Source organism: Falco cherrug, chromosome 10 (genome assembly GCF_023634085.1).
Source record: "Falco cherrug isolate bFalChe1 chromosome 10, bFalChe1.pri, whole genome shotgun sequence".
NCBI lineage: Eukaryota > Metazoa > Chordata > Aves > Falconiformes > Falconidae > Falco > Falco cherrug.
The window spans coordinates 12,804,794-12,830,771 of NC_073706.1; the positions used below are offsets into that span (position 1 = coordinate 12,804,794).

The 25,978-nt window shown below is 41.8% G+C and overlaps 1 protein-coding gene across 2 annotated transcripts in view; it reads left to right on the forward strand.

Annotated features, from left to right (window-relative positions):
* The window catches only part of CDH4 (cadherin 4), a 463,114-nt gene that overhangs the window by 283,844 nt on the left and 153,292 nt on the right, over nt 1-25,978 (forward strand). For both annotated transcript variants that reach the window (XM_055722277.1, XM_055722278.1), the window contains 2 exons: nt 399-622; nt 15,938-16,114. In XM_055722277.1, coding sequence (XP_055578252.1) covers nt 399-622; nt 15,938-16,114 — 401 coding nt within the window. The remainder of the gene's footprint in view (nt 1-398; nt 623-15,937; nt 16,115-25,978) is intronic.

A 25,978-nucleotide genomic window follows, 5' to 3' on the forward strand; every position in this document is an offset into this window, starting at 1 on the left:
TAGGCTATCTGGTAAGTAGGTTATTGAAGGGTTAGGGAAATGGAGAACATTTTGTGCAAAAAAATACCCACAGTGTGGGTAATAGACTCCAGTCGAATTTAAAAGATAATGGCGACAAGGGAGAAATCCACTTGTAGAAATGGGGAACAGCTGTGTTTGAGATCTAATGAAACTGTATCAAATACTTTAAAAATGGCTTACAACTTCTTCCCCGGGGAATGGAGATAAAGCACAAGAGCACTCCTGAAAGGTCGAAGAAACAGTTAAATCATTTCCTTGATGGTTATTAGAGATACAGAAGACATCAGTGAAAATTAAATGTCTGAAACTTGTATTTGATTGCTTTCCTTATCACGCCAATCTCACACATTTCTTCCACCTCTTACTCTCTGTTCTAGTAAAATTTAATAACTGTGCCGGTAACAAGGGAGTTCGGTATGAAACCAACAGCCTGGACTTCAAGGTGAGAGCCGATGGGACCATGTACGCTGCCCACCCGGTGCAAATACCCTCGAAGCAGCTGATCCTGATGGTGACCGCGTGGGATCCCCAGACCCTGGGCAGATGGGAGGCGATTGTCAGGTTTCTGGTGGCAGAGAAGTCACAACACAATGGCCACAAGGTAAGAAGTTTTCAAAGCTCTTTTTCGTACTTCATTCTTCCTTTGCCTGTGGTCCCCAAACCTTTTAAAGCTACGTGCGGCATTGGATTGTTGGTGTTGTCTGGTCTGTGCTTCCTAAGGAAGTGTGCAGGTAGAAGATACCACAGGCAGCATCAAATTGCTTGCAAGTGATCCTTGAACCTCTCTGACAGAAATTATTTAAGGTTGCCAATGAGGGAAGTGGTCTTTAAGTTCATGCTTTTGTATTTTTAAGTGACCGCTTGGCTCTGTTGCATACTGCAGGTTACACACCTTGTGTTTGCATCTTACTGCTAATTCTTTAGACTTGAAATAAAACCTGCAAATGAAGGGTGCCTCCCTCTTTCCAGAATCGGTCAACCATCTTCTTCATGGTTAAATTCAGGTTTATTTTGTGACAGTGTACACCGTGAGTTGCATACTGGCTGCTACTGCTGTGCTGCTAAGATGTCTCCCTGGTTTTCGCAGTGAGTCCTTTCTCTCCATGAGCCATCTGCATGGCCCTGCAGCTCCACGGGGGGCTTCCAGAGGGGAGATTTGGGCTTGTTCCCTTCCAATGCAGCAAGGACAGGAAGCATTGCTGCTGCCTGATAAGGGACATACGCCCACATGCAGCGCAGGCCAGCAGGCCAGCGAAGCACAACATGGCACCACAGTGGCAAACGTCCCTTCTGCTCAATGCCAGCATCTTCCCTTCCTCACAGCTGAAGAGTGAAAAGCCAGCACTGTTCAGTATTTTGGACAGGCTACAGATGCTCGCTTTTTATTTTTTTTAATTTCATACGTGTAGCTGAAAAGCAGGAAGGATCTGTCCCTGCCCAGCAATGTGAGAGCAATTTGCTTCAGTTAAATCCAGCGGCGGGCTGCACAGCGCTGTCGGAATTGGGGACTGCTCCAGGAAAACATTTCTTCTGGTCTGTTCCTTCAGTAGCGGTCTCGCACCCACCTCTTCCGCACCACCTTTGGCAGCAGCAGTTCGCCTTTTCATTTCCTCCTCCTTCCTTTTCAGCCTTAGTTTGGGCTGAAGACCCCGTACCACACCGAGTAAACGCAGTTACACTGTCTGGCACCTGATCAAACCCCAGCCCTCTTGACGGTTGGGTGGTTACATTTCAGCAGGGTTTGGCAGGGAGTGGGATGAGGAGCCTGATTTATTGCTGGACCTTGAAGATGTGCAGAGCAAGGATGAAGGTGTGTGTCCTGGGGAGCAGTCACGGCTGGTTCAGGGACAGGTTGGGTCACTTGGTGGCTGTAGTTGGGGTTAACGCACCACGGTAATTGTCAGAAGAGCGAGGCTGGCCTCTCCGCTGTGCTACAGCGCTCGGGCAGAGAGGGCAGGGAAGGAGCGGGGAAGGAGGGAGAGCCCTGCTGGGCCCTGCTGTCAGAATGCCGCGCGCGCCTGTGCCGTTTGAGAGGAATTTTGCCACGTGTGAGGCAAGAAGGAAGAGACTTGGAGAGACTTAAATCTAGCAGTTGCCCAGTGGGCTGACCCCTGAGGTTTTGCATGGCTTAAAGTCTTATAAATACACTTCTGCTGCTCTTCAGCGAGGCTCTGGCTTGTGCAAGATATAATTAAGCCCTGTATGTTATGACAACTGTATTTGCCATTTTCTAACCAAAGAAATACTGCTTCCTTCTAAAAGTAATTAAATATTGAAGGAACAAAGTAAGACGTCTTATATACTGCTTTAAATTTCTTCTCGGTGTAGCAGAAAGAAAACTGAATAAGCACACATTTCTGTTTTAGTAAAATATTTGGTTGGAAATTCATGTAATGTTAATGTAAGCTGAACTCTGGTTCAAAACAGAGAGAGCTAAGCTTTTTAAAATTCATATCCCTTCTTTCTAAAAGCCTTATTAGTGTGTAGTTTGAGGCTGGAAAAATATGGAAAACAAGACTAATGACAAGGTCATAAGCAGTTTTAATGTGGGTCCCTATAGCAGGCATCCGACTTGTGTTTTATTTAAATGCTTGTGCTTTTTGCAAGCAAAACAATCCTTTGGTTACTAAAGAAATAAATATGATTATGAGATTATTTAAAAAAATAATAGTGTTATGCTAAAAAAAACTCTAAAACCTAACAATATCCAGTTCAATATGTTTCAGGCCATGACCCTAATATACTACATTTCATGGCTTTTACTAGAAACAGATTTCACATTTGATTTTGTATAGTATAATATGACTCAAGCAGAACTACATAATTTTTTTTAAAGACATTTCAGACTGTTGTGTTATATTCAGGGTATGGAGACAGCAAATACGGGAGAGAAGGGAGGAGGACGTGAGAGAAGGAGAGAGACCAACTCTGTGTTCTGGCACACACATCCATTTCCATTTTACTTTATAAATTTGTGACTGATTTTGTGAAAATGCTGAACAGTTCCCAGACATTAAAAATAATTGGTATGAAATTTGCCTTACCGCACCTACTGATCTCTTTTTGCTGCCACCTGCAGCACAAACAAGTCCTTCTGCCTCGCTCACCCATCCTCTGTGTTTGTGTAGGCTTCTCGATGACGGATGGCCCTCAGCTGGGGCAGTCCCACGGCATGACAGAGGGCTTGCTGCCCCTCTGAATCACCTCTGAAAGGATAACTCAGAATTTAATTCACAATTATCCATGGATTAAGGCTTTGTGAAAACATGATTAGCCCTCCTGGAATGGCCATTATTAGACATTTGGTTTATTATGGAGGTTACTGCAGAATAAATGTTATAGGAGAAGTCAGAATTGTTGGGATGCTGCTTGAGGTCATGGGGGACCAGAAGTGAGGTCCCTGCTCTGCTGCAAATTCCTGATGCGTTCTGGGGGGAACACACCCAGTCTCCTATAGCCTGCCTGCAAAGTGGAGGCAATGGGCTACTTCCTGGGAGGGCACAGAGGATAAATCCCTCCATACACGACCCTTTGGATGTGTGATCCTTTATTTAATCACAATATATAAAACTGCAAATCCACGTAATGGACTGGGAGAGATTTGGTGGTGGCCAGCATGTTTTCAGAGTGGCAGATTAGTTCAGGATGGCTTCCGTCAAGATAGTTGTCCCCTTGTGCGCAAAATCAGAGGTTTTGGTGTCTGTACCTGCACCCGAGATCCCACAGCTGTGTCCTTACTCTCGGTGCAAGCTGACATTTTAATGGGGAGTGACCCAATACAACGACAATTTCCCCTCCCTCATAGCATTGGCCTCATTAAATGTGCTGATTGCTTTAGATGACTGGGTAACCTGGGCAAATCTGCACATTTTCAGTGGTAACCACTGTAATGAAAGAATTTGTGAAAGTTTAATGCTAGTAGGATGAAGGGGTAGCAAAGAAGGTAAAGATTTTAAAAATGCATTTTATGAAACATGAAGCATACATTTTCCCCTCCTCCCCAGCAAAAACCGAACGTAAACATTTTTCTGGTTCATACAAGTGATGTTAGTAGCTAGGAACTTTTTTTGTTCAGTCTTGCAGGAAACCTGATAGCAATTCAATTAGAAAATGCAAATGAGGTCACATATTTCCCACAGGAGTGCCGAATTACCCCAGAGGAAACTAAGTGATATTCTAGCATAACAATAAATACTTAAGATAAAGTTTCTTATACGGTTCTTGTCTGGCTGCCTGTTGTTGCAATATGAAGTATCAATCAGACCTGTGAGTCTGATTTAGAAAGAAGAAGAGACAGGCAAGGAAGGGGGAAAGGGAAGAGGAAAGGAGAGGAAAGGATGGTTTTGTGAAATAATATGAAGTCCTTGTAGTTTGTGTCAGCATTTATGAAAGATAAACTTGAGTGGGATAATGCTCCAGAAGAAAGCGTAGTAAAGCCAGGCTTTACTTACCTGCAATTAGTACAATGTCTTAGTTTGTAACAGTGCATGCTGTTCTGTCTAACAATTGAATATTGATTCAACCAAAAGTGTAAAAATGAAGATTATGTTTATGAAGAGTGACATTGCTGAAGACTTCAGTCTTCAGAGTGCCCTCTGTTTCTTAGCTGCAGAAACTCGAGGCTTCCCAAGTCCATGGACAGACATACAGCCGTTTGTGCTCCGCTTCCCACACTACCCTCTGTGCCCATACGGTCTGAGCATCTCCTTGGCACTCCGCACCAACGTCCTCCGCTCCCTGTGTTGGCTTGTCCTGTCTGAAGTTCCACCCCCCTCTTTAACATTGATCTTTTCTTAATTTTTTAGTGCTTCTATGTGCCTAAAGACGTTAAGACACATCTGTCAAATTTTCTTCTTTATTTTTTATTTATTTTTCTGTAGTACTCACCTCATGGGTTAAAATCAGATCGTAGAAATACAGCACAGAAAGGAATTCACAACCAAAGAGCTTAGAAATACAGGGTATATTCAGTACATGTAGGATGCCAGTCATCTGTTGCCAGTGACTTATTTTAGAAATAAAAAAAAAAAAAAAGATTGTTTTCTCTGAATCATGTTTATGTCAACCTAAGTTTCTCATTGTCTTAGCTTCTCAAATTCTGAGCATGGAAGTATGTAAATTTTTGCAATCACTGGGAATTGTGCAATTAAAATCTTGCAAATATATGGGTATGCAGCTAGTGTTTAAAACATTGAGAACTACTGTCAGAAATCAATCCTCGCTTAAGCCCAGCTTGTGTTTTATTATGTCTCTTCTTATTTTGGGCTTCTTTCGTAACCCAGGTATGAGTCCACAGCCATACAATATGAATGTGCAAAGCTGATTTTTACAGCCAGAGGGGTTTTTTTTATTTAAAGCCTTTAAATAATCATCTCTGGCATTTCACCTGGCTGAGATTTTAAATTCCAATACAGCCTTTTATTGCTGATCGCAAATACAAAGGTCTCTGGGCAAGGAAAGGCTTATTCAGCACTGATCTTGTTTATGACCTTGGTTATTGTGCTAGCCAGGTTGCTCTGTGCCAGGCCTGGGAGCGATGAAGATGTAGCCTTCTGATGGAAGAAAATGACAGCTGAAGTGGGAGTTGTGCTTTCAGTGCTCCGAGTCTTCCTGGTGCTCTCAAGTGGCTGCACCTGAAAACGGGAAAAAGAGCCACTGCATTTGTTCCTTTTCCTTCCTTCTGCGTTGGGATGAGATGTTATATATGGCATCAGGGTGATGGAGTTTACCCCATAAAACTGTGCTATCCCTAGAGAGGAGCTGAAGAAATGGGACCATGTTTGTCATCCTGCCTTTTTCTGGCTATATTTATGCAAATTTTAAATACTGTGTTGTTATGCTGGGGCTGTGCTTTTTGACTGCCTCTGTGGGGGATCCAAAGTAGTAGCTAAGTCCTGTAAAATGGCAGCCAGCATAATTTTTATTTCTGTATCCTCATCAGTGAAACAACACCTTGACAGATCACACTCAGTGTGGGTAGATACAGAGTTTTCTGTTTTCTTCAGGCAACCTGTGAGACATTGTTTGGGGATTTAATAAATCAGATCAGTGGAAAAGATGAGAAAGCAGATGACTAATAAATTAATATCATATAATTGTTACCAGTGAGACTGCTCATGTTAATTCTGGAAGTCTAATGAAGATGCGTCAGGTGACCTTGTCTGACCTCATGCTTAAGTGGATTTGAACATCTAGCATTTAATCATCACATGAGATGAAAGTGATGTTTGTGAAGACAGGAACTTACTTGTCCTGCTTTTCAGGTGTGTTGAATCAAATTGCCTTATACCAAAGCCAAGGTAAGATATGACACACAGGTGCTCGTTGCCTTGGAAAATCAGCCCGCTATGGGAAGTTTCCAAGCATTGCACTTGCTGCATTTACTTCTTAAATAGTCAGCATCTTACCAAGGGTCATGCTCAAAGCCATACTAGAAAGATCATCCGTAAGTGAAATTCGCTCCAGATCTCTCTTCCTTCAAACAAAAAGAAATCCTAAGGATTGAACTGCCTATGCGGAAATAAGTTTTTCCTGATAAAACAAAACCCTTGGACTGCTGCGTACTGCCTGCCTGTGATGTGTGCCTTGCCCTTGCCAGATCAAAGCCTTTGACCTGTGGTTCCCCATTCTTTGTTGTTAACTGCTGAAGTCTGACTGCCACTTCCAAGAAATATGTTGGACTGAATTTCCTAAAAAAGTCTTCATTGCTGTGGTAATCCGTTGACAGTTACATGTAAACGCGAGTTTGAGTAAAGACGAAAATTGCTTCATGCACACACACTCATTAAAATAAACCGTTTTTTAGGGGTTGTGAGGTTCCACCTATTTTTTCTTTAGCCCAGTGAGCTGAGACAGCTTGGGAGTTCCAACTGAGAGTGAAGAAGGGCTTCGGTGCCTCCCAGCTCCGGGAGGCCAAGTCCTTGATCGCTGGATGTGCTTCTTGGTGGTGCAGCTGCATCACGTTCTGCCCCCTTGGCGCTGCTGGCCAGAGGAGCGAGGAGAACAACCAAGCACGGGAGTGCAGCGTGGCAGGGTGAGCCAAGCAGGCGTCGTTACCACTGGTGAGGAGTGGGATCTCAAACAGGGTCTCCGTCCAGCAAAGCATTTAAACACAGGCTTAAAGTTCATCATGTAAATGGGATAAATTAAATGTGTTCACATGTTTGAATTGAAGCGTTTGCTTAGGTGCACTCCAGAATTGGGGAATAAAAGAAGAACAACCTTTTCTCAAGAGCCTCTTGAAATAACCAAAGGATAACTTGAAAGGGCAAACTCACACGCTAGCACTGGGGAGGAGGAGAATGAATTACTTCTGTTAAAGTAGCAGTGGTGCTTGTGATCTCTTAAATCTCTTGTGATCTTTTTACTTGCAAACATTATGAAGAGAAGGAATATTGTTACATTTCATTCATTATGATTATTTTAATTCATGTATCTTTTGATCCTCATGGCTTTAGAAAAATAAAATGAGATTAAAATTTTTCACAGGCTTGTTAAAGGGTAGATTTGCGCCTGCTTCTTTCTGTGATGAAGGACAATTGTAGTAGGCTGAGTTCTAGAAGCAAAAGCAGCTTGGTTTTGGAACAGTTCTCCAAATTATTTGTTAAAAGTTTTATCTGGGTGGAAGTACTCAGCTTGCTAGCCCAAGTGCTTGATACATTTTTCTTGTGAGAAACATAATCTCAAGCTGCAGTAGCGTTTTTTGCTGTGTAGTTTTTGATGAGATCTACCATCTTTATTCCCGTCCTATAGGTATCTGAAGAGGTAACAAGTATGTAGTATTCTGTAATTTAATAGCCATGCTCTTGAGAAGTGCTTGTAGTTCTGAAGCCATTGTGTATGGCTTCTTCCAATTATGAGAATGACATTAACTTGAAGACAGAAGTGTCTTTTTGTAAACACTAGAAAGTCGAGTTACAACAGTAATTTAGATGTTCCTTAAACAATCCTGCGTAAGAAGCACTGTGAGATTAGATCTTACAAAGGGAATGTGAAAAGGTCAAGTTGATGTGGGGAGCTTTACAAGGAAACAGCCTCATCAGAACTTTTCATGTTGGGATAAGATGTTCAAGCCTTGAAACAAGGCAGAAAAGTACATCAAGAGCTGTGCTCTGTGGATGATGTCATCGTCTTCTGTTCGTTGAAGGCTCTTGCAATATTCAGAGCCTGACAATGACAAGAGTATCACAGATGCTTGAAACCTTTGGGAACCATAAAAGCTTCCACCAAAGGCAGATGGATTTCTTATGTTCCTACTCTGGTATGTGATTCTTCCAGAGAACGGAAGAGGAAGAGCATCATTTGAAATCTTGAAAGCTGTGTGCAGTTCAGGAGATACCTCTAATCATCAGAGTGGTGTGGTACCGCAGAATACGTTTCAACACAGCTCTGCCTCTCCACCCCAGCCAAAACTTCCCTCCCCTTGGAGAGACCTTTTGCATTTCATGTCTGCTCAGTAATGAACGTGAGTGTGCCTTGCCTGCAGTTGTCCTTAGTCTGCTAGTATAAAAGCAAAGCATATAGAAGGGCTCTCATGACTTCCCAGATTCCAGCTTAAAATGGTGATAATTTACCAAATATTTAGGCAAACAGGTGATGTTGGTGAGTTCATGTGATTTCTCAATTTCAATTAAATTGTACTGAGAAAACAACATTTGCTGTCCCAGTGGGGGTCACCTGGGCAGCAGCCGCCTGAAAAGCCATGTTCTGGCTCAGGGTGCAAGCTTGTGTTACCTGCGGTCTGTGTCCACAAGGTCCTTTGCTGGGCCACTAACCTTGTTAGGTTTTCTGATCAAAGAGAATAAATTGTATTTGGTTTTTTTGATGCCATCTATGCCCAGAGCTAGTGGGTGCCTCTTTTCTCTGGAGTCCAGGCTTAGCTCGGTATTTACGGTTGCCCACTAAGAGCCCTGCTGCAGCTTTCGTCAAGAAAGGGTCTTCTCCCGCCTGACTTACAAGCCAGAGTGTTGTGTTCTCCCTGTTCAAAAATTCCCTTCAGCTTTTTGCTTGCTTTGCAGCCCTACAGCGCTAAGGAGCATTTTGATACCTCAGTCACACTGATCACATTTTATTAGGTATATCAGATAAAGTTTTCCAAAGCCTGCAAAGCCAGCCAGATACCTAACAACCTTAAATTTGCATGCATGCCTCATTTTTCAGCTATCAAGGAACAGCGCACATACAGGCAGTTGCTCAGCTTTGACGTAGACTCCTTGGGAGAGAGGGGCATTTGGCGTGGCTGATGCACGTGTGTGCATTTTACACGGCTTCTCCTCTTCCTCTGGGGGCAGTAACTCTGTTAGATTTTAGTCAAACTTTTTCTTCCCTGTCAGCTGATGTGTTCTGGAAGCTCATGCACTTGCCAAATCTGACAATTTTTCTTACTAATTGACTCTAATGTGAACTGCTCTATGCAGCCCCACTGCTAGCTGATTAAAAAAAAAAAAAAAAAAAAAAAAAAGTAGTGAATTTTTGCTTAACTAGCTGATTTAATTAAAATGTTTTATACTGTACTTGTATGGTTTCTATAAATGGAGAGGTAATTTTGTTTAATGCATTCCTAACCAAACATAACATTCCTGACTATGTAGCCAGATTTGATAAAGGTCACAAACGCTGAGATTCCACTGTTTGCTTTTGTAAGTCGTGATGATCAAACAGCTTGTTTTGGCACTTGAAATATCCTGTCAGGATTGGTTCCCTCTATTCCTGTTTATACCAGAAATTATTAATATAGTTTTAGGAGCAGAGGGGGTTCTCTGTATCTGAACACCGTTCATCATCTTTAATGTGGAAGTCTGCTGCTAAAATCACGTCTCATTGTCAATTAGTGGCTTCTCTGCAAACACATTAATTTAATGCCCCTGCTGAAGAACTGTGCGCACTGGAACATCTTGCTGCTAGAACACTAGTTTTCAGAGCACTTCGACACAAATCATTCATGAATAGCAATTTACACCGTGATGGTAATGGGACGTGACATGAAGTTATCTTTGATTAAATTTACCACAGCTTACAACTAGTAGTAAACAGAGCTAATACAGATAGTCGCAACAGATTTCTGGAAGTTGGATAAGGGGAAAAATAGGTTATGGATCCCTTGCCTGTGCTGTTCCTGAAGAATACCTTCACAAAGAATGACTGTAGTAAATGAAAGTCTAAAATAAAAAGTCTGATCTTCTTAAAACTCTTTTTTTCCTGTCTCCAGCTCTGGCGAATTCAGCAATGACCTAAATAAAAAAGAATCAATTACCCTAAAGTAAATAAATTTGCTGTTTGTTCTGCTACTCTTTCATTATACTGTATGAGAACACAAAATGAAATATTTCTCTGCTAAAAGATCAAAAACTGAGGAAACGGTGCATTTTGGGAGAAAAGGGCTCATTCGTCCGCCACTGCTGTCCCTGATGTCAGCAAAATGTTGTCTCCTTAGAACAGAATTCATGCAACTGTTTATTTTGTGGTGCTCTCATGTTCCCTTTGTTAAAGAACTAAGCTATATTTTCATTGTCTTACTGTCTGTTTGGTAAATATCATTTTCTCCTGTCCTTTCTACAGCTACCATGGAAACAAGCAAAACTGTTTCAGATTAAATACTTTTAAATAGATTTTTTTTTTTCCTTGGTAGAAAATGGTACCAGTTTTCAAAATGCGTATTGATATAGGAGATGAAGGGAAATATATTTGAGCAATGGACTAAAGGTGGCTTTGTATCCCCTTGTATTGCTAAAAATATATTAAAAACACATTGCCTCAGTTAAACCCTAGGAGTGACACTAGAAACAAAGCAAGCCAAGTGTTATTTCTTTTCTGAAAAATGTCTAGGGCAGAGCATTAAAGATCCTATGAAAATAATAAGACTGACATATAAATAAAGCACATGTTAAATCGTAAATAATTTTGGTACTTGGGAAATAAAAGCCTTATTAGCTCTCCTCCAGTTGCAGATACTTTTTATTCCAAGTGCAAGAATAATGTGTTTTAGTGCTGAATCTAGAGCGTTCCCTTTTGTGGGTTGAGCCCCATAAAATCAATAATCTCCAACAAACGTACCCTAAGACGCACTGTTATTTATATGTGGAGAATGGTGGCTTATTTACCCAAACATTAGAGTGATCCAAAATGTTCAGCTAAGCAGGAACACAAAATATGATATTATATTATGTAAATGGGTTTGTGATACGCTCTGCTGGATAATAACTTCCAGATGTCTCTGTAGCCAGAGGCTGACGGATATCAAAGGCAGGTTGGCTGGGAGGGGAGACGTGCCAGCTGGCGAGACTGGCTACTGCTAAGTGTAGCGGAAGGTGGAAGCTGGTATTTCTTCACACTCACTGGTTTTATTTGTGGACTAGTGAAAAGTCAGCGGCTTGCAGCCTTCTTTTCACGAGCAGCATAGTGCTTGAGGGGCTGTAGGGATCCCATATGTCCTGTTCTTTCAGTGTAGTATTTTTCACCCTCTTTTGTGAGTAGCGTTGAGTTTAGTCCGAGTCTCCCAAGAAACAAAAGGCTGACAAGCCACGGACTAGTACAGGCAGGAGCTTATAGACAAATTAGATGGCTATTCCGACTGACTTTTTGTTGCCAGCGCTAAATGCAGACAAGGAATCACCCTGAGCTCTCAGCACTGTGGTGTAAATGGAGTCAGTTGGAGGAGCATACAACCCCACCAGCTGGGAGTAAGATTTCCTAAATCTGCTTGCTCTTAAAGTCTGAAAATCCCTGTGGGTTTAGCTACATGGCCTCTTCCGAATGCGGCAGGTTGTGGTCGTCATCGTGAAATGCAATGCTAGACTGAAAAGGCGCTGGAAATTACTCCTGTAAGGTGCCGTTGATGTTGCTGCTATGGCCTACGCCTTCTGTGGAGCTACCTTTGAGAAGAAAGATCATTGCCCAGTTCTTATAGATGAGACTGTGCCTCCTTCAACCTAACGTTGCTTTCTGAGAGCTTGACCTGTCATCTCAGTGAAAGGTTTCCACTTGACTTCAGTATGGTTTTAATTGACTTTAACTGATAGCCCCAAAATACCCAAAGAGTGACAAGGGAAATTGTAGGGTGGGTTCTGCACGCTGTGCTGCAATTAATCCTCAGCCCATCGGTGTGACTCCCTGACCAAACTCAGGGAGCATGCAACAAATACTGCAGTTGCACTTTTCAGAGGAAGAAGCATTGTATCGAAGATGGAATGGCTGCGTTACGATTTGCTGGCATCAGCACTGTGCGTATGTACGTCGTAGTTATGGGCCGTAAGCCACTTGCAAGGGACGCTGGAGCAAAGTGTTGATCCCAGGTTTGCAGAACGTAGGCTTTAAATAGTACAGCTAGCATGGCACGCTTTGCATCGCTTCGTTAGCAAGCTTTTAAAAATTCTGCCCTAATATGAATACTAAGACATTAGATCATACTGAATCCAAATTCATAACAAATTTACATCCGGGCATGGTCTTTTCTCCTGTTGTTTTTCTTCATCCCACACTTTGTAATCACTTTTTCTCCTTGAACTTGAAAGTTTTCATCTGTTTTGTTCAGCTGCATTTCTCTAGCTTATCAATGTCCTGAAGTAATAGGCGTAATTTTACTGAATTATCTGATTATTTTCTACTCTCATTTAATTGTCTGCATATTGCCAAAGACCATGCGTGCATGTTCTATGTTTGGTGTTTGATCCTGTTGTAACAAATTAAAAATGTCACTGTGTAATTTTCAGAATGGGGAGTGGATGTAATTTTCCACTGAGCATGCATTCTGTGGACTGGCTTCCCTTTTGCTGCAATTGCCCATCGTCCTTTCGCCATATGGCAGAGGGTGATGGCACCTCACAAAAGCAACAGGAGGGAAAGCACCCTAAAGCAATAGCACTAGAGGTGCTCGATTTGATTGTGAGAAGGCTATGGACAGGTTGTGTTCTGATGACACTACGAACGGTAGAGGAATGTTTTTATTCTTTGAAAATGTTTGCTTGAGATTCTGGAAAGCACGCAGCCAGTAGGGCCATGAGAGAAGGCACAGTTGTTAGCTCAGTGAAAACTGTAATTCAGCAAAAACAGAATTGGAAGCTGTATTTTATAATTAATTTAATTTGGTGTCACATTCTGCTTTTTGAGTTGAACTTAAGATCCTTGCAAGCTCGAAAGTACAGGAGAGTTTCCTGGGGCTTGACGTTAGTCGTTGCTGTTGTTTCAGAGATGTTCTTGGATGTTTCAGTCAGAGATCTGAATAGTTCTGGCATTTGTACTCACCAGACTTTGTTACTGCATTTGTCTCACAGTTTTTAAACAGCAGAAAACATGTACAATGTATTTAAACACCACCAGAGAAATTAAGGTCATGAGAATGCATTGTCAACAAATGAAGATAAAAAAGAGCCGTTGTTTAAAAAAAAAACCAAACTTGTTGTTGCAAGACGCTTTTGAAATTCTACATACCAAATTCAGATTCATGTTGATGATTTATTCTAATGTAGGAAAACATCATCAAGAGTGACAAGCAAGCTAGTCACTGTCTAGTCACCTGCCAGCAAATATTTCATAAAGACTAAAAAGGCTGGTACTGCCTTGCTGAGCTGACACTAATTATTTCAGTATACATGGAGCTTTGGGATTCATGTTAATTCTCAAGTCTGTCTTTAGTTCAGACTCATTCCACTGTGTAAACTCAGCAGAGCACAAATTATTTGACCATCCTTTCATAATCTGTCCCCATGCTCACTTGCCAATTATATAAAGTGATCCAAATACCTGCTCTCAAAGGATCCCCATTTGGGAATCACAAGGCAATTAAAAAAAAGGGGGATATCCACTTTTCTGTAGCTCATGCCTGGTAGTCCTGTTTCATGTTGACATTCATTTCTGGGTATCTGCTTTAGATAACATTGTTTTCATCAGTGTTCAGAAAAGATACCTTTCTGGTGATAAAACCCTTTTTAGATGACAACTCTATCGGATGTAGCATATTGCATCCCATAGGAAGGATAAGCTCAACAGTACCTACCACTCTCTCGAATATCCCGAGGTCTCCCACTGCTGCATCATGATGCTGTTTCTTTGTTCATTACACACTTGAGTGAGTATTTTTAGAACAGCACCTAAATATTGAGCAGTGGTGTAGTGAACTTGCAGTAACTTAATGTCAATGCTTGTTGAAGGTGTATAAAACAACATCAAGCAAACAAAAACCAGCAGTCACCTTGGTGGCATGAGTTAGCATGAGGGAAGATTTGAGAAACGTGACTATGTGTGTGATGGAAAAAGACCATATTTGTCTGTCCTGTGAAAATTCAGCTCTGGAAGTGGCTCATTTTTAAGGTTTGCAGAAAAAATAGCTGCATTTTTGCACATATGCTTCCAACCCTTGCAGCCAGTGGGTGTCTGCCCTCCACAGATAACACAGACCGGAGCCACCATCAAGCTGTGAGAATGTCCTCCTTGCTACTGTGCCCAACTCTCAGCATCCAGAAGGTCCACACAGCTTTGGAGCACTGCTCAGTTCGACATACTGTTTAGTTCTCCTATACTATCTAGTTTTGAGGTGACTGCCTGCTTCATTGCGTTTCCAGAACAAGAAATGTGCTAATAGATGGGTTTACATCAAACTATAAACCCTGAAGCAATGATTCCCACTGAAATCAGTGCCTACAGATAACTGCTTGCAAATGTTTGTAGGATGTTTGAGTTTGTACATTTGGAGTACGACAAAAAGTGAGTGTGGCTTAAAATTGTAGGAGACTCAGAAAATAATTTGATGGGTTTTCCTACAGTGTTCTTGGGGTTTGGGGCATGGGTTTTTGGGTGGGGATATTTATTTTTTTTTTAGAAAAATAGATTAAATTTGTAAAATTCAGAGAATAGTATTCTCTGAATGGAATATTTCCTCAAATAAAGAGAGTGTGGTTTGTAGTCTTTCTGGTTTATGGAAGTTTAAACATTTTCTGGTGGGAGTACAGGTCGCCATATGGTAAGAAAATCTTGTATTTGTTATCTTTTCTGCAGACTTCCCAGAAGTAATGCCTGGAACCCTAGGAGGCCACAGAGTATATAAGTATTGGGACTGGGTAGCCTCTGAAGAGCCTCTCCACATCTACATTTCAATGACTCATCATTCTATAAGGCAAAAAAATTCTGATGATGAACCAAACTCTTTAAATCCAAAACGTGGTCCCACCATCTCCATTTTTATGCCACAGCAATTTAATGTGTCCAGTACCAAAGTATGCCATGGGCAGTATCCATATTAAAAAAAAAAAAAAAAAATCACAAAGAAGGACTCAAGGGTGCCCCAAGTAATGAAAATTGTTTACTGACTGAGGTATGTTATACTTCCCAGGCTGTGTGGGGAGATGTGTGTTTGGGCTTTGTGTTCAAAATCCACCTCTTATTAAAAGGTCATTCGTCACAGAGCACTAAGAAGTTGAACTTACTCACCTTTGCAGCCGCGGAGCTGGTGCCCCCTCTGGTTGCGGTTTGGTTGGTTTGGCAGGACACATCTGCAGAACCTGCTGTTTACTGTAACCCTGCTAATGGCAAGGAGCAGGCTAGCTCCGTACCGTAAAACTGGACCCGTGACATAGGCTCTCGCTTTTTTTGTGTTCTGGTAGGTTGCATTTATTCGAAATTTGCAGAAACTTCTTTACTCCAACATGCTGTTAAATCTCCCTGCAGCTTGTGTGATGAAGATGATACATTCTGGGAGGCATCTTGATTTGAGAGTGACAGCTCCATGTATTTGTGAAAATGAAGTGACAGCAGAGTTGCCAGTAAAGCATATTGTGTCTTTGCAATGCAGAAATATATCATGTTAATAACAATGATTTTCACAGCTACATGTGACCATTTGCACACAAGGAAGCATCGCTGTTGGGAGAAGTCCCAAGAAGCGAGCAAGCAGCTAACTGGTTTTGCTTACTTGTTTCCAAAACAGCCAAAAGGAAGGAAGACGGTGCCGGGAGAACTGGCGCAGCAGCAAAGCGACACTCTGCTCCCGTGGCGCCAGCATCAGAGTGCTAATGGCCTGCGGCGGCAAAAGCGAGACTGGGTCATCCCCCCCATCAATGTGCCAGAAAACTCCAGAGGACCCTTTCCACAGCAGCTGGTTCGGGTAAGTTGAAAAAGAAACAGAAATAACAACAATAGTAACGGTAACTTTGCAGCACGTCTAGTGATTTAGTAGGTGCAGGGCATGGCATGGGAAGCCTGGCTGGAAGCACAGGCTCTCTGCTCTTCCTCCCTCGTGCAAGAAAAGTTGTCTTTTACATGCTGCTGAAACGCTTCTTTTCCAAAGCAACTTGCCCCAGTTTTCCCTCCCCCAGCTGAACCCAGCCTAATCGCCTCCTTCCAGCCAGGCCCTTAAGAGGTGCTGGTGTTGCTGCCAAGATGGCACGTTGCCCACGCTCTCATCCTGCAGGCTGCAGGTGTAAAGCTGGGCTCGGTGACACCCAGCGACAAGGGGGTGCTGCATCCTTCCCTTCCTTCGCAGAGCCGGGGTACAGATGCGTGGGGGGGGCTGAAGGAGCTTGGCTGCCTGCCGCAGCTGCAGATGGATCCCTCGTCCTCTCTGTGCTGCTGGTTTCTTTCTTTACAAGGATATCTCTGAGATCAAGTTTACCCGTGTGGTTTTCTGTGATGATTATTGGATGACAGGAAAAGAAAAAGAAGGGAAAAGGGGCCTCTGACAGACACATTTGGTTGATACATTATTGCTGTTGATAAGTGTTAGGAAAATACAAATACATGTTGCTATTCCTCTTGTGGGTGCTGGTTTCGTTTTTTGGAGCAGTTGAAAGATTAGCTGTAAAAAAAAGAACTCCCTGGCAGACTTTTTCAGTTCTTCCCTTGGAAGAAAATGGCAACAATTATAAAATTTCAGAACTTATTTTGAGCAACAGTGGTGTGTCATTGGCATCCCTCCTCAGGAAGTTCACCTAGGCATCTTGAAACAGTGCCTGGACTGCAGTGAGTTGTCATCGTTACCTGTTTCATGCTGATGAGCTGATACCCTTCTGCATATCCCGTGGCGGGGGGGGAGGAAAGGAGCTTGCTGAGTCCTTTAGAAGTTCAGTGCAACGACTCCTGCGGTGACTGAAGGTGCATGTTCTCAATTCAGCAAGTATTAGGTAAACTTGAGTTGTTGGTGCTGCTTTGTGCAGTTAGGGAAGTACAACAAGGAATAAAAAAGCAACAGTTGTTTTTATGTCTGTCCTGGAAAAGCAGGGAGGAAAGCCGAGGAGTCTTGTGGTCAGCAGTGCTGGGTATGGAGTGACCCGTGCATGTGTTGTCCTACTAAGTTGAAGAAGTGTCTGAAGAGGAGAATAATGATATGTCAAAAATATCTTCCCAAATCAGATTAATAATTTACATTAATTCCTGAATTCCTTTGAAAAATAAGCAGAGTACTCGTGAAGTGAACTTACACCCTGTCCCACTCCCTGCTGATTTCTTTTGAGCTTTGACTAGACAGTGAGAGGACAACTTGGCACCAGCTTACTGTGGCAGATTTGTGGATTTATAAGAACTGAAATCTCTCTGGCACTTTTCCCCCCTATAGTCAGGAGATGAAACAGGACTCAAGAATGCAAAACTCCAGTACTAGTGAAAGTGACGAATAATAAATTTTATATAGGTATGGAAGATTTTACATTCATCGCTTAAACTGCCAGTAACCTTGGAAAGACAACCGATGGAAACAGAGAGCTTCCAAATTTTTAGTGATACATTCCAGTGCAGTTTTTAAATACAGATGATAGAGGAAACACTGATAGTGAAGAAAAAGTGGGGTGGGAAAGAAAGAAATGGCTTGCTTTCCCGTGAAGAATGGGAATTTCTTCTTTCCCAAATGAAGACAAAAGGGCTGTTTTCCTTTTCACCTGACATACAGAAAGTATCATAATGACAGGGAAAATCGTACAAAGATACAGCTTGATTAAGCGGTGAGACCCCTGATGTTTCAGGCTTGGGTTGAGTTTCAGCTCATCTGCAGCATCTGGCCCATTTGCTGGCCCCAGAACATGAAGCTTGGGTGATTCCTAGCAGGAGTTACAGCTCTCCCTGTTAGACTTTGCTCTTTAATCCTCCAGAATAGGACAAATCAACATCTTCAAAGACCAGCGCTACATGATTATTTCTATCCACATAATCTTCAGATTGCCCTGGAGCATTCTGCTGTCTCCTAGATCTAGGTAACGGTTTTGATCTGATTTCCCATGCTTTTGCTCACTGGGCGCTGACTATTTTTGTGTCCATCTGCTCACAAACTGGAGCTAGAAGTGCACATTACAGCTCAGATCCCATTTGTATGGAAGGAGGGCTGTCACAGTTTTCTCTGCTACTTTATATAAAGTGTTCAAACCTAACGGTAGTTCCTGGGCACTGAACTTTTTTTGGTCCAGAGAGCCCTGCTTGAGCTCACATTTTATAGGTATAACTAATGGAAACCAGTCCCTCCATTCTGCTATCTTTGGTTCTGGTTACCTCCAAGGAGAGGAAGGGATGGCATGAAAAATCTGAGTATTAAAAAACCAAAAAGCCCTACCAGAAGTACATTTTCATAGTACCACTTGCTGTTTGCATTTTTATAGGTCAGACTAATTTGAAATGCATAGGCAAATCGTTTGGGTTCCCTCCTACTCCTGCTTCCTATTGTGAAGGTAAAAATTCCATTTTATGGAAGTTGATTAGTTACTTGTCAGTATTTTTAGCAAGGCTGTGCCTGAATGAAGTTTAAATCATAGCAAAGGTGAATGCAGCTTGATGGGAGCCACATACCTCGAAATGCAGCCCTGTCTGGTTCAGCTGGGATCAACTGTGATTCTCTGCTCATTAAACCATTTCATTCTGATAAAATACATTAAATGAAAAAAAAAATAGAAAAAAAAGGAAGACGTCACAACATTATCCCTGCCAAAAAAACCCTGTGTTAATCACAGGGTTTTTTCTTTCAAAGGAACATCCATGTCTGTTCATATGCATCAACCACACTAACTAGGAAATGTACTTAGCAAAAAAAAAAAAAGTGAAAAATAATAATAGGAATTTCTGATTAGTTTTGGCTGCTGAAAAGATTTACGTATTCTTCAAAGAGTTTGAATAAACATCTGAGATGTATACACTAAAAATCATTTTTATCGGTATAAAAAATATTTTGCAAATTTTGGGTTTGTCTTTCAGCTGAGAAAACAGTTATCAAATTTTATTGATATATGCTTATTTATTTTGCAAACATTCATGAAAATCCTGAGTTTAATTTCCTTGTGCTTCACTTCCACCTTTGTATTAGGAATAAGATTTTACTTGCTGTGAAATATTTTACTGTAGTGAGGATAATTTCATTACTAATTGTCAGGTATTCTCATTATTATAACTATGAGGTCCATAAAAATGCCTATTAAAAATACAAAAACAATATGAAATCCTCCTCCTTCTCCAAGCAAATGACTCATGAAGGCACACTGATCAACTAAGATAATATATTAAACAGTTGCACCCTTGCTGAGTACCATCTATTTTCTCTCTGACTCATCCTTTTTAGCTACATGTGTAGCTAATTCTTAATTATCTATTATCTAATTATCTGTTAGCTAATCTTGTATTTCATCTTCTTTTGAACTTCAAAAGGTATCTCGGTTTTGGATCCACATGCAAGTCTCTAGCTTCCTTCCAACAAGAATCTGGAGTCAGTTTTGAAGGCAGAAGTCTTGGCCCATCTCACAGAGCTGCATGAAAATCATTCATTTAAAAGACCGACTGCCTTGTGCAGGACCAGCCTTTGGTCATAGCATGCTTAGATAACAGGCCCCTCTGTTGGCCACTGCAACCATATTCACTTGTGGGAATGCACCAAACTTCCAGCTTTATCTCCAGAACCTTTCTAGAGCTCTTAGAAGCTGCCTGTCGCTTAACTTGATCTGCAGAGACCCTAATTTTTCCAACTTGCCTTTATTAAGCTTGGAACTGAAAAATGTGGTATTTGCACATTAGATGTCTTATGATAAACAACTTGTTCATCCTCATTACAGTGGCGTGAAATTCCACTGAGGATGACCAAGGCAGGATCTTGGTGCTCTTACAAACTGCCTTGATTGCATGCTACAGCACAGCATGCTCTCTCATATCCGAGTGCTGGTAATCTCAGACACAAGAATACTAGAAATAATCTACTGTGTATAACAGGGAATAAGAGAGAAGGATGCATTTTATGTAAATTTAATCAGAAAGTCCTGAAGTGGTTTGGCAAGTTGGCAGAATATAATATACCTGAAGATTCTTGGGTTGCTCCTTGGCAGAGGTATCATCGATTGGGTGGGTTTTGCGTGGCATGGTGCATGTTAACGGAGCAGAGAGCTCTTCTTGGTGCACTAGAACCCCCCTCGACAGGCTCACAGGTAGCTTTAGCACATGTTAAGCTGTATGGTGAAACTGGATACTTAATATGAAAAAAGTTGATAGCATGCTCTAGAGCTCCACAGCCTGTTTGTGTGTCGTAGCCCATCCTGGCACACAAAATAGGTGTAGCGAAACAGTTCTCCCAAAGTCTAAAATCCTGGTGTTGGAGATACATGAGGTAACCTGAGCTGCAAATCCCTGCCAGCTCAGACCATCAGCCCTCGATATTGCCATTTCCTTTGCTCATCATGGCTATTTCAGCAGGCACCTTTGCACTATTTTAAATAGTTTTATTGTAGGAAATCCCTCATGCCTCCTCTATCAGCCACGTTGCTTACTGCTGTGAAATTGGCAGTTCAGAATCCATTAACTCCCAGCTGCAAGACAGATGGCATCTGTCTGTGGTGAGAGAAGGTTTGTTGAGAAAGGGCCTTGCAAATGCCTCCCAAAGGACATCAGACCTTACTTTTCCTGAGAGAGACGCGGACAGCCTTGATTACAAATAGGCCCAGATCTTCGTTGTTCTTCACGGGAACAGGTGTTTCTTTTGCCTTACCAACCACACACACACACACAAATTGCTAGTTCTGGCTTTCAGTACATCTTGTCTTTGGTACCCCTGTGAGCATCACCGGCTGAAATTAGGTGATTTGGTCTTTATTGTGACAGTCAGACAGAGATAAGAAGGAGAAGCCCAGAGGGTGGAGAGGAGCGGCACATTGCGCATGTTCTGTTGCTCTGTAGAGGCACAGCCTCTCTTTGAAAGCTGGTTAAAGGATGTAGATTGCAACAGCTCTTGGCTCTTGACTATGATTTCACGCCACAAACCAACCTGACACCAAAAACAGCAAGATTAGCAAGAAAATGATTCATTAAGCATTCGTGTTGCCACAGTCTTGGCTCTGGTATTGATCTCTCCCGTGTGTGTTACCAAACCAGGACTCAGCACACGTGGAATGGAGAAAGGGAAATACAACACATTGCTACTTTCTTGACACATCCATTTGAAATTTCTTAGAAACATGCAGTTTAAAGCAGGTTCCTAAATATATACCACACACTGTATAGATAGATATATATGTTTCTCAAACAACATTCCTTTGTTTGCATTCTCCCTGGTGTATGGAGATGTCATTCTTAATCTCAGCATTTCACAGGAATAGAAGGCCAGATCCTGATGTAAATTCATGTGTGTCTGCCAAAGCTGGTGGGGCTACACCAGCCTATACCATTTGGGAATCTAGGTCGAAGACAGCAGATGCCCACTGCTTTACAGGCTTCACAAGCACGCGTACATACAGCATTATGGATTGAAAAGTGCAGCTACAGCATAAATGCTCCATTTGAAATTCTCTTACAACAGCATTCAAGCCTATACTGTAATTATACATACTGTATTTCCTTGTATTCAGACCCATGGGGAATTTATATTGTCCTTGCTAAAGCCAGAGGGACTGAAGGAAAGCAGTCATTTAATGATTCAGCTGTCTTGGGCTCTATGATTTAATCAATCATATGAAAGAAATTTTTAGATTCTTTGTGTTTAGAGTTCTCTTGTCTGAGCAGAAAATGTTCCCTTTTTGAATTGCTTTAATAGCTGTATTTATGCAGCTGAAAGTTCCTTAAGAAATGAAAGTAAAATCAAATTGCTGAGAATGCCTAGATAATTTATCGGAGAATATTCAATTAGAATATATTAATATTTTAGATTTCCATCATTAATTTAATATTCAGAGATTTAATTTAGTCGTTGAATTGCTGTAGTGCCATGCGTGGGTAGATTGTTAGGCTGAGTGCTTAAAACACCTGCCACAAACGGGTGAATCTCACTTTGATTCCCAAGAGCACAAATGCTTTTCTACTGACATAAGTCTTGCAGCAAAAACTCAAACACTAAATCTTGCCTGTGCTCTGCATTTTTCCATAATTGCAGAATGGAATAGTACAGTCTTCTAGCAGAAATAAATGCAAGAGCCTTATTTATTTATGCATTCAAATCCAGACTAAGGGGGAATTTGGTGCTTTGTGGTTCTGCGTTTGTCAGTGTGTTACTAAGAATTTCATTTTGCCAGCCCAGCTTTGTTACTTACTTAAGGAGAACTGTTGTAAGTGAGGTTGGGATTTTAAGGTGATTGACATTTTGCAGACAAATATCAAGGACTCCCATTGCCCAGTTCAGCTAAAAGTACTGCCCTTGAGATTTTTCCCATTTTCCAGGATGCTTTGGGAATAGTAACATGAGTAGAAAAAAGCCCCACTAAATAATAAAAAAAACATCAAATCATAAAACACCGTGTAATTTGGAAGTGATAAATTTCCATCAAATACAGTGTCCCAGTTGCATGAAAGAATTTCAACCCATTTTTAATTTCCCACACAACATAAAAACAGATTCTCAGCAGCCATTGGGAGCAATGAGCCTGCTCCCACTCTGATCGGGAAGCATCAACATGCAATTTCAGAAGTCTCAAAATTCATTAGTAATATCTGATTTTCTTCATGTTTAAGCAGAATTTCAGGTTGTTACTTTTTTGGTTGTTTGTTTATAGTATGGGTTAAAGTCAGATCGGGGTCCAGGTGCCATCATTACAGCATGAGTGTTTATACTTGGCACTTGATGCCTTAAAACTTACCTCCGTGTATCATGGATGATTGCCTAATGTTGGTACAAATCCTGGTCAGATCTGTGCTAATACATTCCTAGAAAGGAAAGCCATCATGTAGCCGCCAAATCTGCAAGCATGAAAAATTGAGAAGTTACGAAGAATGAAGGACAGTGAAAATCTGGGGTGCAGTGAGTCAAACCGAGAAGGTACCGCAGTAACAGACCTTTGGTCTGAGTTCACATACAATGTTTTAAATGGTTTTGCAGTCACTCAGCATCCCCATGAGGCAGTGGGGTGGGATATACTAGCAGATATTTGTGATCCTACCATCAACTGCTACTTGTTAAATGAAAGTTGTTAGAATCATACAATTTTTACTTTGGAAAAGACATAGAGTCCAACCATGATGCGTCCAGTCTTTGCTATAGGTATTTTTCTGTAGAGGATCTGATCTTTTCAACCTGTTTGCATAAGTGAGGATTGTCTTTCTTTCACAAATAAGAAACTAAGGCAGAAGAGTGGCTTTGTTCAAGACCACAGAGCTGTTGCCATGGCCATGAGCAGCACTCTCCAGTTATCAGCATCTGGGCTTGTCCTTGGGTTATTTGAAGAGTCTCATAATGGACTCGGGTTTTATAGAGTATTCAGAAATCTTGGTCGATGGTTATATTCAGTCACTTCATCTCGTGTCTGAGTTCAGCTGCTACATCTCTGCATGGGGTCTGCTAATGTTGGGGCTTGTGTTTACAGCGATGCAAAGGTGCTTGTCAGCCACAACCCAGGGACTAAGCAGCAGCCCCCTTCCTGGGGGGAACCTGCTGGGTCTTAGTCCACTCCTCCACCACTACCCCCATCCAGCCCTTACTTTTCAGCTCTTGCTCCGAGTTCACCTCGGGAGCAGGAAATGTAGGAAGCACAGAAGGATAAGTACCCCTCGCCTTGAACTGTCGTACCAGGCATACTGCAAAATAGTTCATCAATCACTGCAGAGAGTATTTAGCTGTAATACCCCATTGCACATATTGCAACATATCATTACATCCCCGTCCTCTCCAGAAAGTGAGATAACTGTAATAGCCGCTCAGTATGGCTGTCATTATGCATAGAGGCAAAAACAGGAAAGCATAGTTGGAGCTAATGTACACAGCTCATGAAAGCTATTGAAAATCTGTAAAGACAGAGTGTACACAAAAACAGTGGGTTAATTTGCTAAGAAATAAACTTAGGTTTTGCTCATGCCTTTCCCAAAGAAAAACAGTAATAATGAAAAAAGCTGAGACATGAACAGAGACAAACAACTTGCAATCTGCCTCTTTGCTGCAGTAGTTCATTATTTAACACTCATCACCCACATTAGTAATAGGTTACCGTGGGACCTGGCTTCCTTGATGAGTTGAAACGGAGTCCCAAAGACATAGTGGCGCTGTGTGGGTGTGAGTTTGGATTTGCAGAATGATGGTGCAGATATAACCTTGACAGCTAGGCTGTTGCTGAAATTCACTGTATCAGGCTGGAATGAGATAGGAAGCAAAAAACCCATCATGCTTTTTCTTTCCTTACTATTGTATATGTTCTTGCTAGTCTGCACCGCTGAAGAATTAAATTCAGCACTGTGGAATTTTGGTTGTCGGGTTTTAAGATTTAAGAGAATTTACTCTTGGGCTAGTTTTAAGCTTTTTCTGCTGCAGCTAATTGTTTTGTTTATAAAGGCTGAGATTTTCAGTGATAAAGGTGTCACCATCTAAATCCTTTCTCAGCTGTCTCTAATGCAGACTGACGAGAGGTGTAAGCCATGGTTAGAGGATGGGGCAGCAAAGAGTGAATGTGCAGCAATTTACCAGTTTCATCAAAGGCCTCATTTCTTTGCAATTTGTTCTTTCCCATAGCTCTTACCATATTTTTAATAATTTCCATATTTTTAATAACATTCATATTTGTTTCTAATTTCCTTAATTTAAAAGACATTTTCCTCCTATCTGAACAGTTAGACAACTTAAAAACAAACAAACAAAACCTTGGACTATATTAAGGGAAACATTTTGCCCAAGGCAGTTTGGGTATCTGCAGATGGTACTGAACATTTTGGCCCTTGTTCAGCAGAGATTTTAAGTACGTGCCTAAATTTGAGCCTTTAAGTAGCTCCAGTGGCTCTTCTGAGTCTCTTCGGTGACTGGAAACTAAGGACATGAATAGTTCCTTACTGGATTAAGACCAAGCATTCAGCGCTATGCAGTACCAATCTCTTTGGCCATGCGTATAGTTTTCCTTAGATTACTGATTTTATTTATATTTCTCTGTGTGTACTGCAAGTATACAGAGACCACACTTCCAGGTGTGCACACATATCTAAGCCTTTGCATTTGTCATGCAAGCATATTCCTTTTTTCCTAATAGACACCAAGCCAGAAGCCTGCCCTGAAAACCCAGCCAGTAGACCTTGGTTTCTTATTTTTGGCACTAGGTAAAAAAGATTGAATTCCTTTTTCCTCCATGAACCAACAGAAACTCAGCATCCCCTAAAAGCCCCTGCAGCATCTGGGCTGAGTTAGCTCACCTGTGAAGGGGGATGGGGTTTGGCTACAGGTGCAGGAGGTTTTGTTGTGTTCTCCATGGAGAAATGAGGTGTGTTTATCTGCACCTGACCCTGACTGTGGGTGCTCAGTAGAAAAAGCCACCAGGAAGAGCAGAAGCTGTTTATGCTTCATTAAGGATGAGGGAGGTGTGCTGGAAAGGACCTCAAGGTAAGTGATTTTTCAGAGCGTGATGTAAGGCTCAGCTAGATGTGGCTGGAGAGGAAAGCAAAGGGACCTGCTCTGACCAGAGCCCAGGTGTCTTGTGTGACAAAGAGTGAGCTATCCAAGGAGTGAAAGGAGCATTTGGTGTGGCTCATGGTGCCCGTTCGTATTGCTGGAGGGCTGCTGAGCGGGCTCCCAGCCTGGCAGAGCCCTGTGCAGGTGCTGTGCTTTGTGGGGACGTGC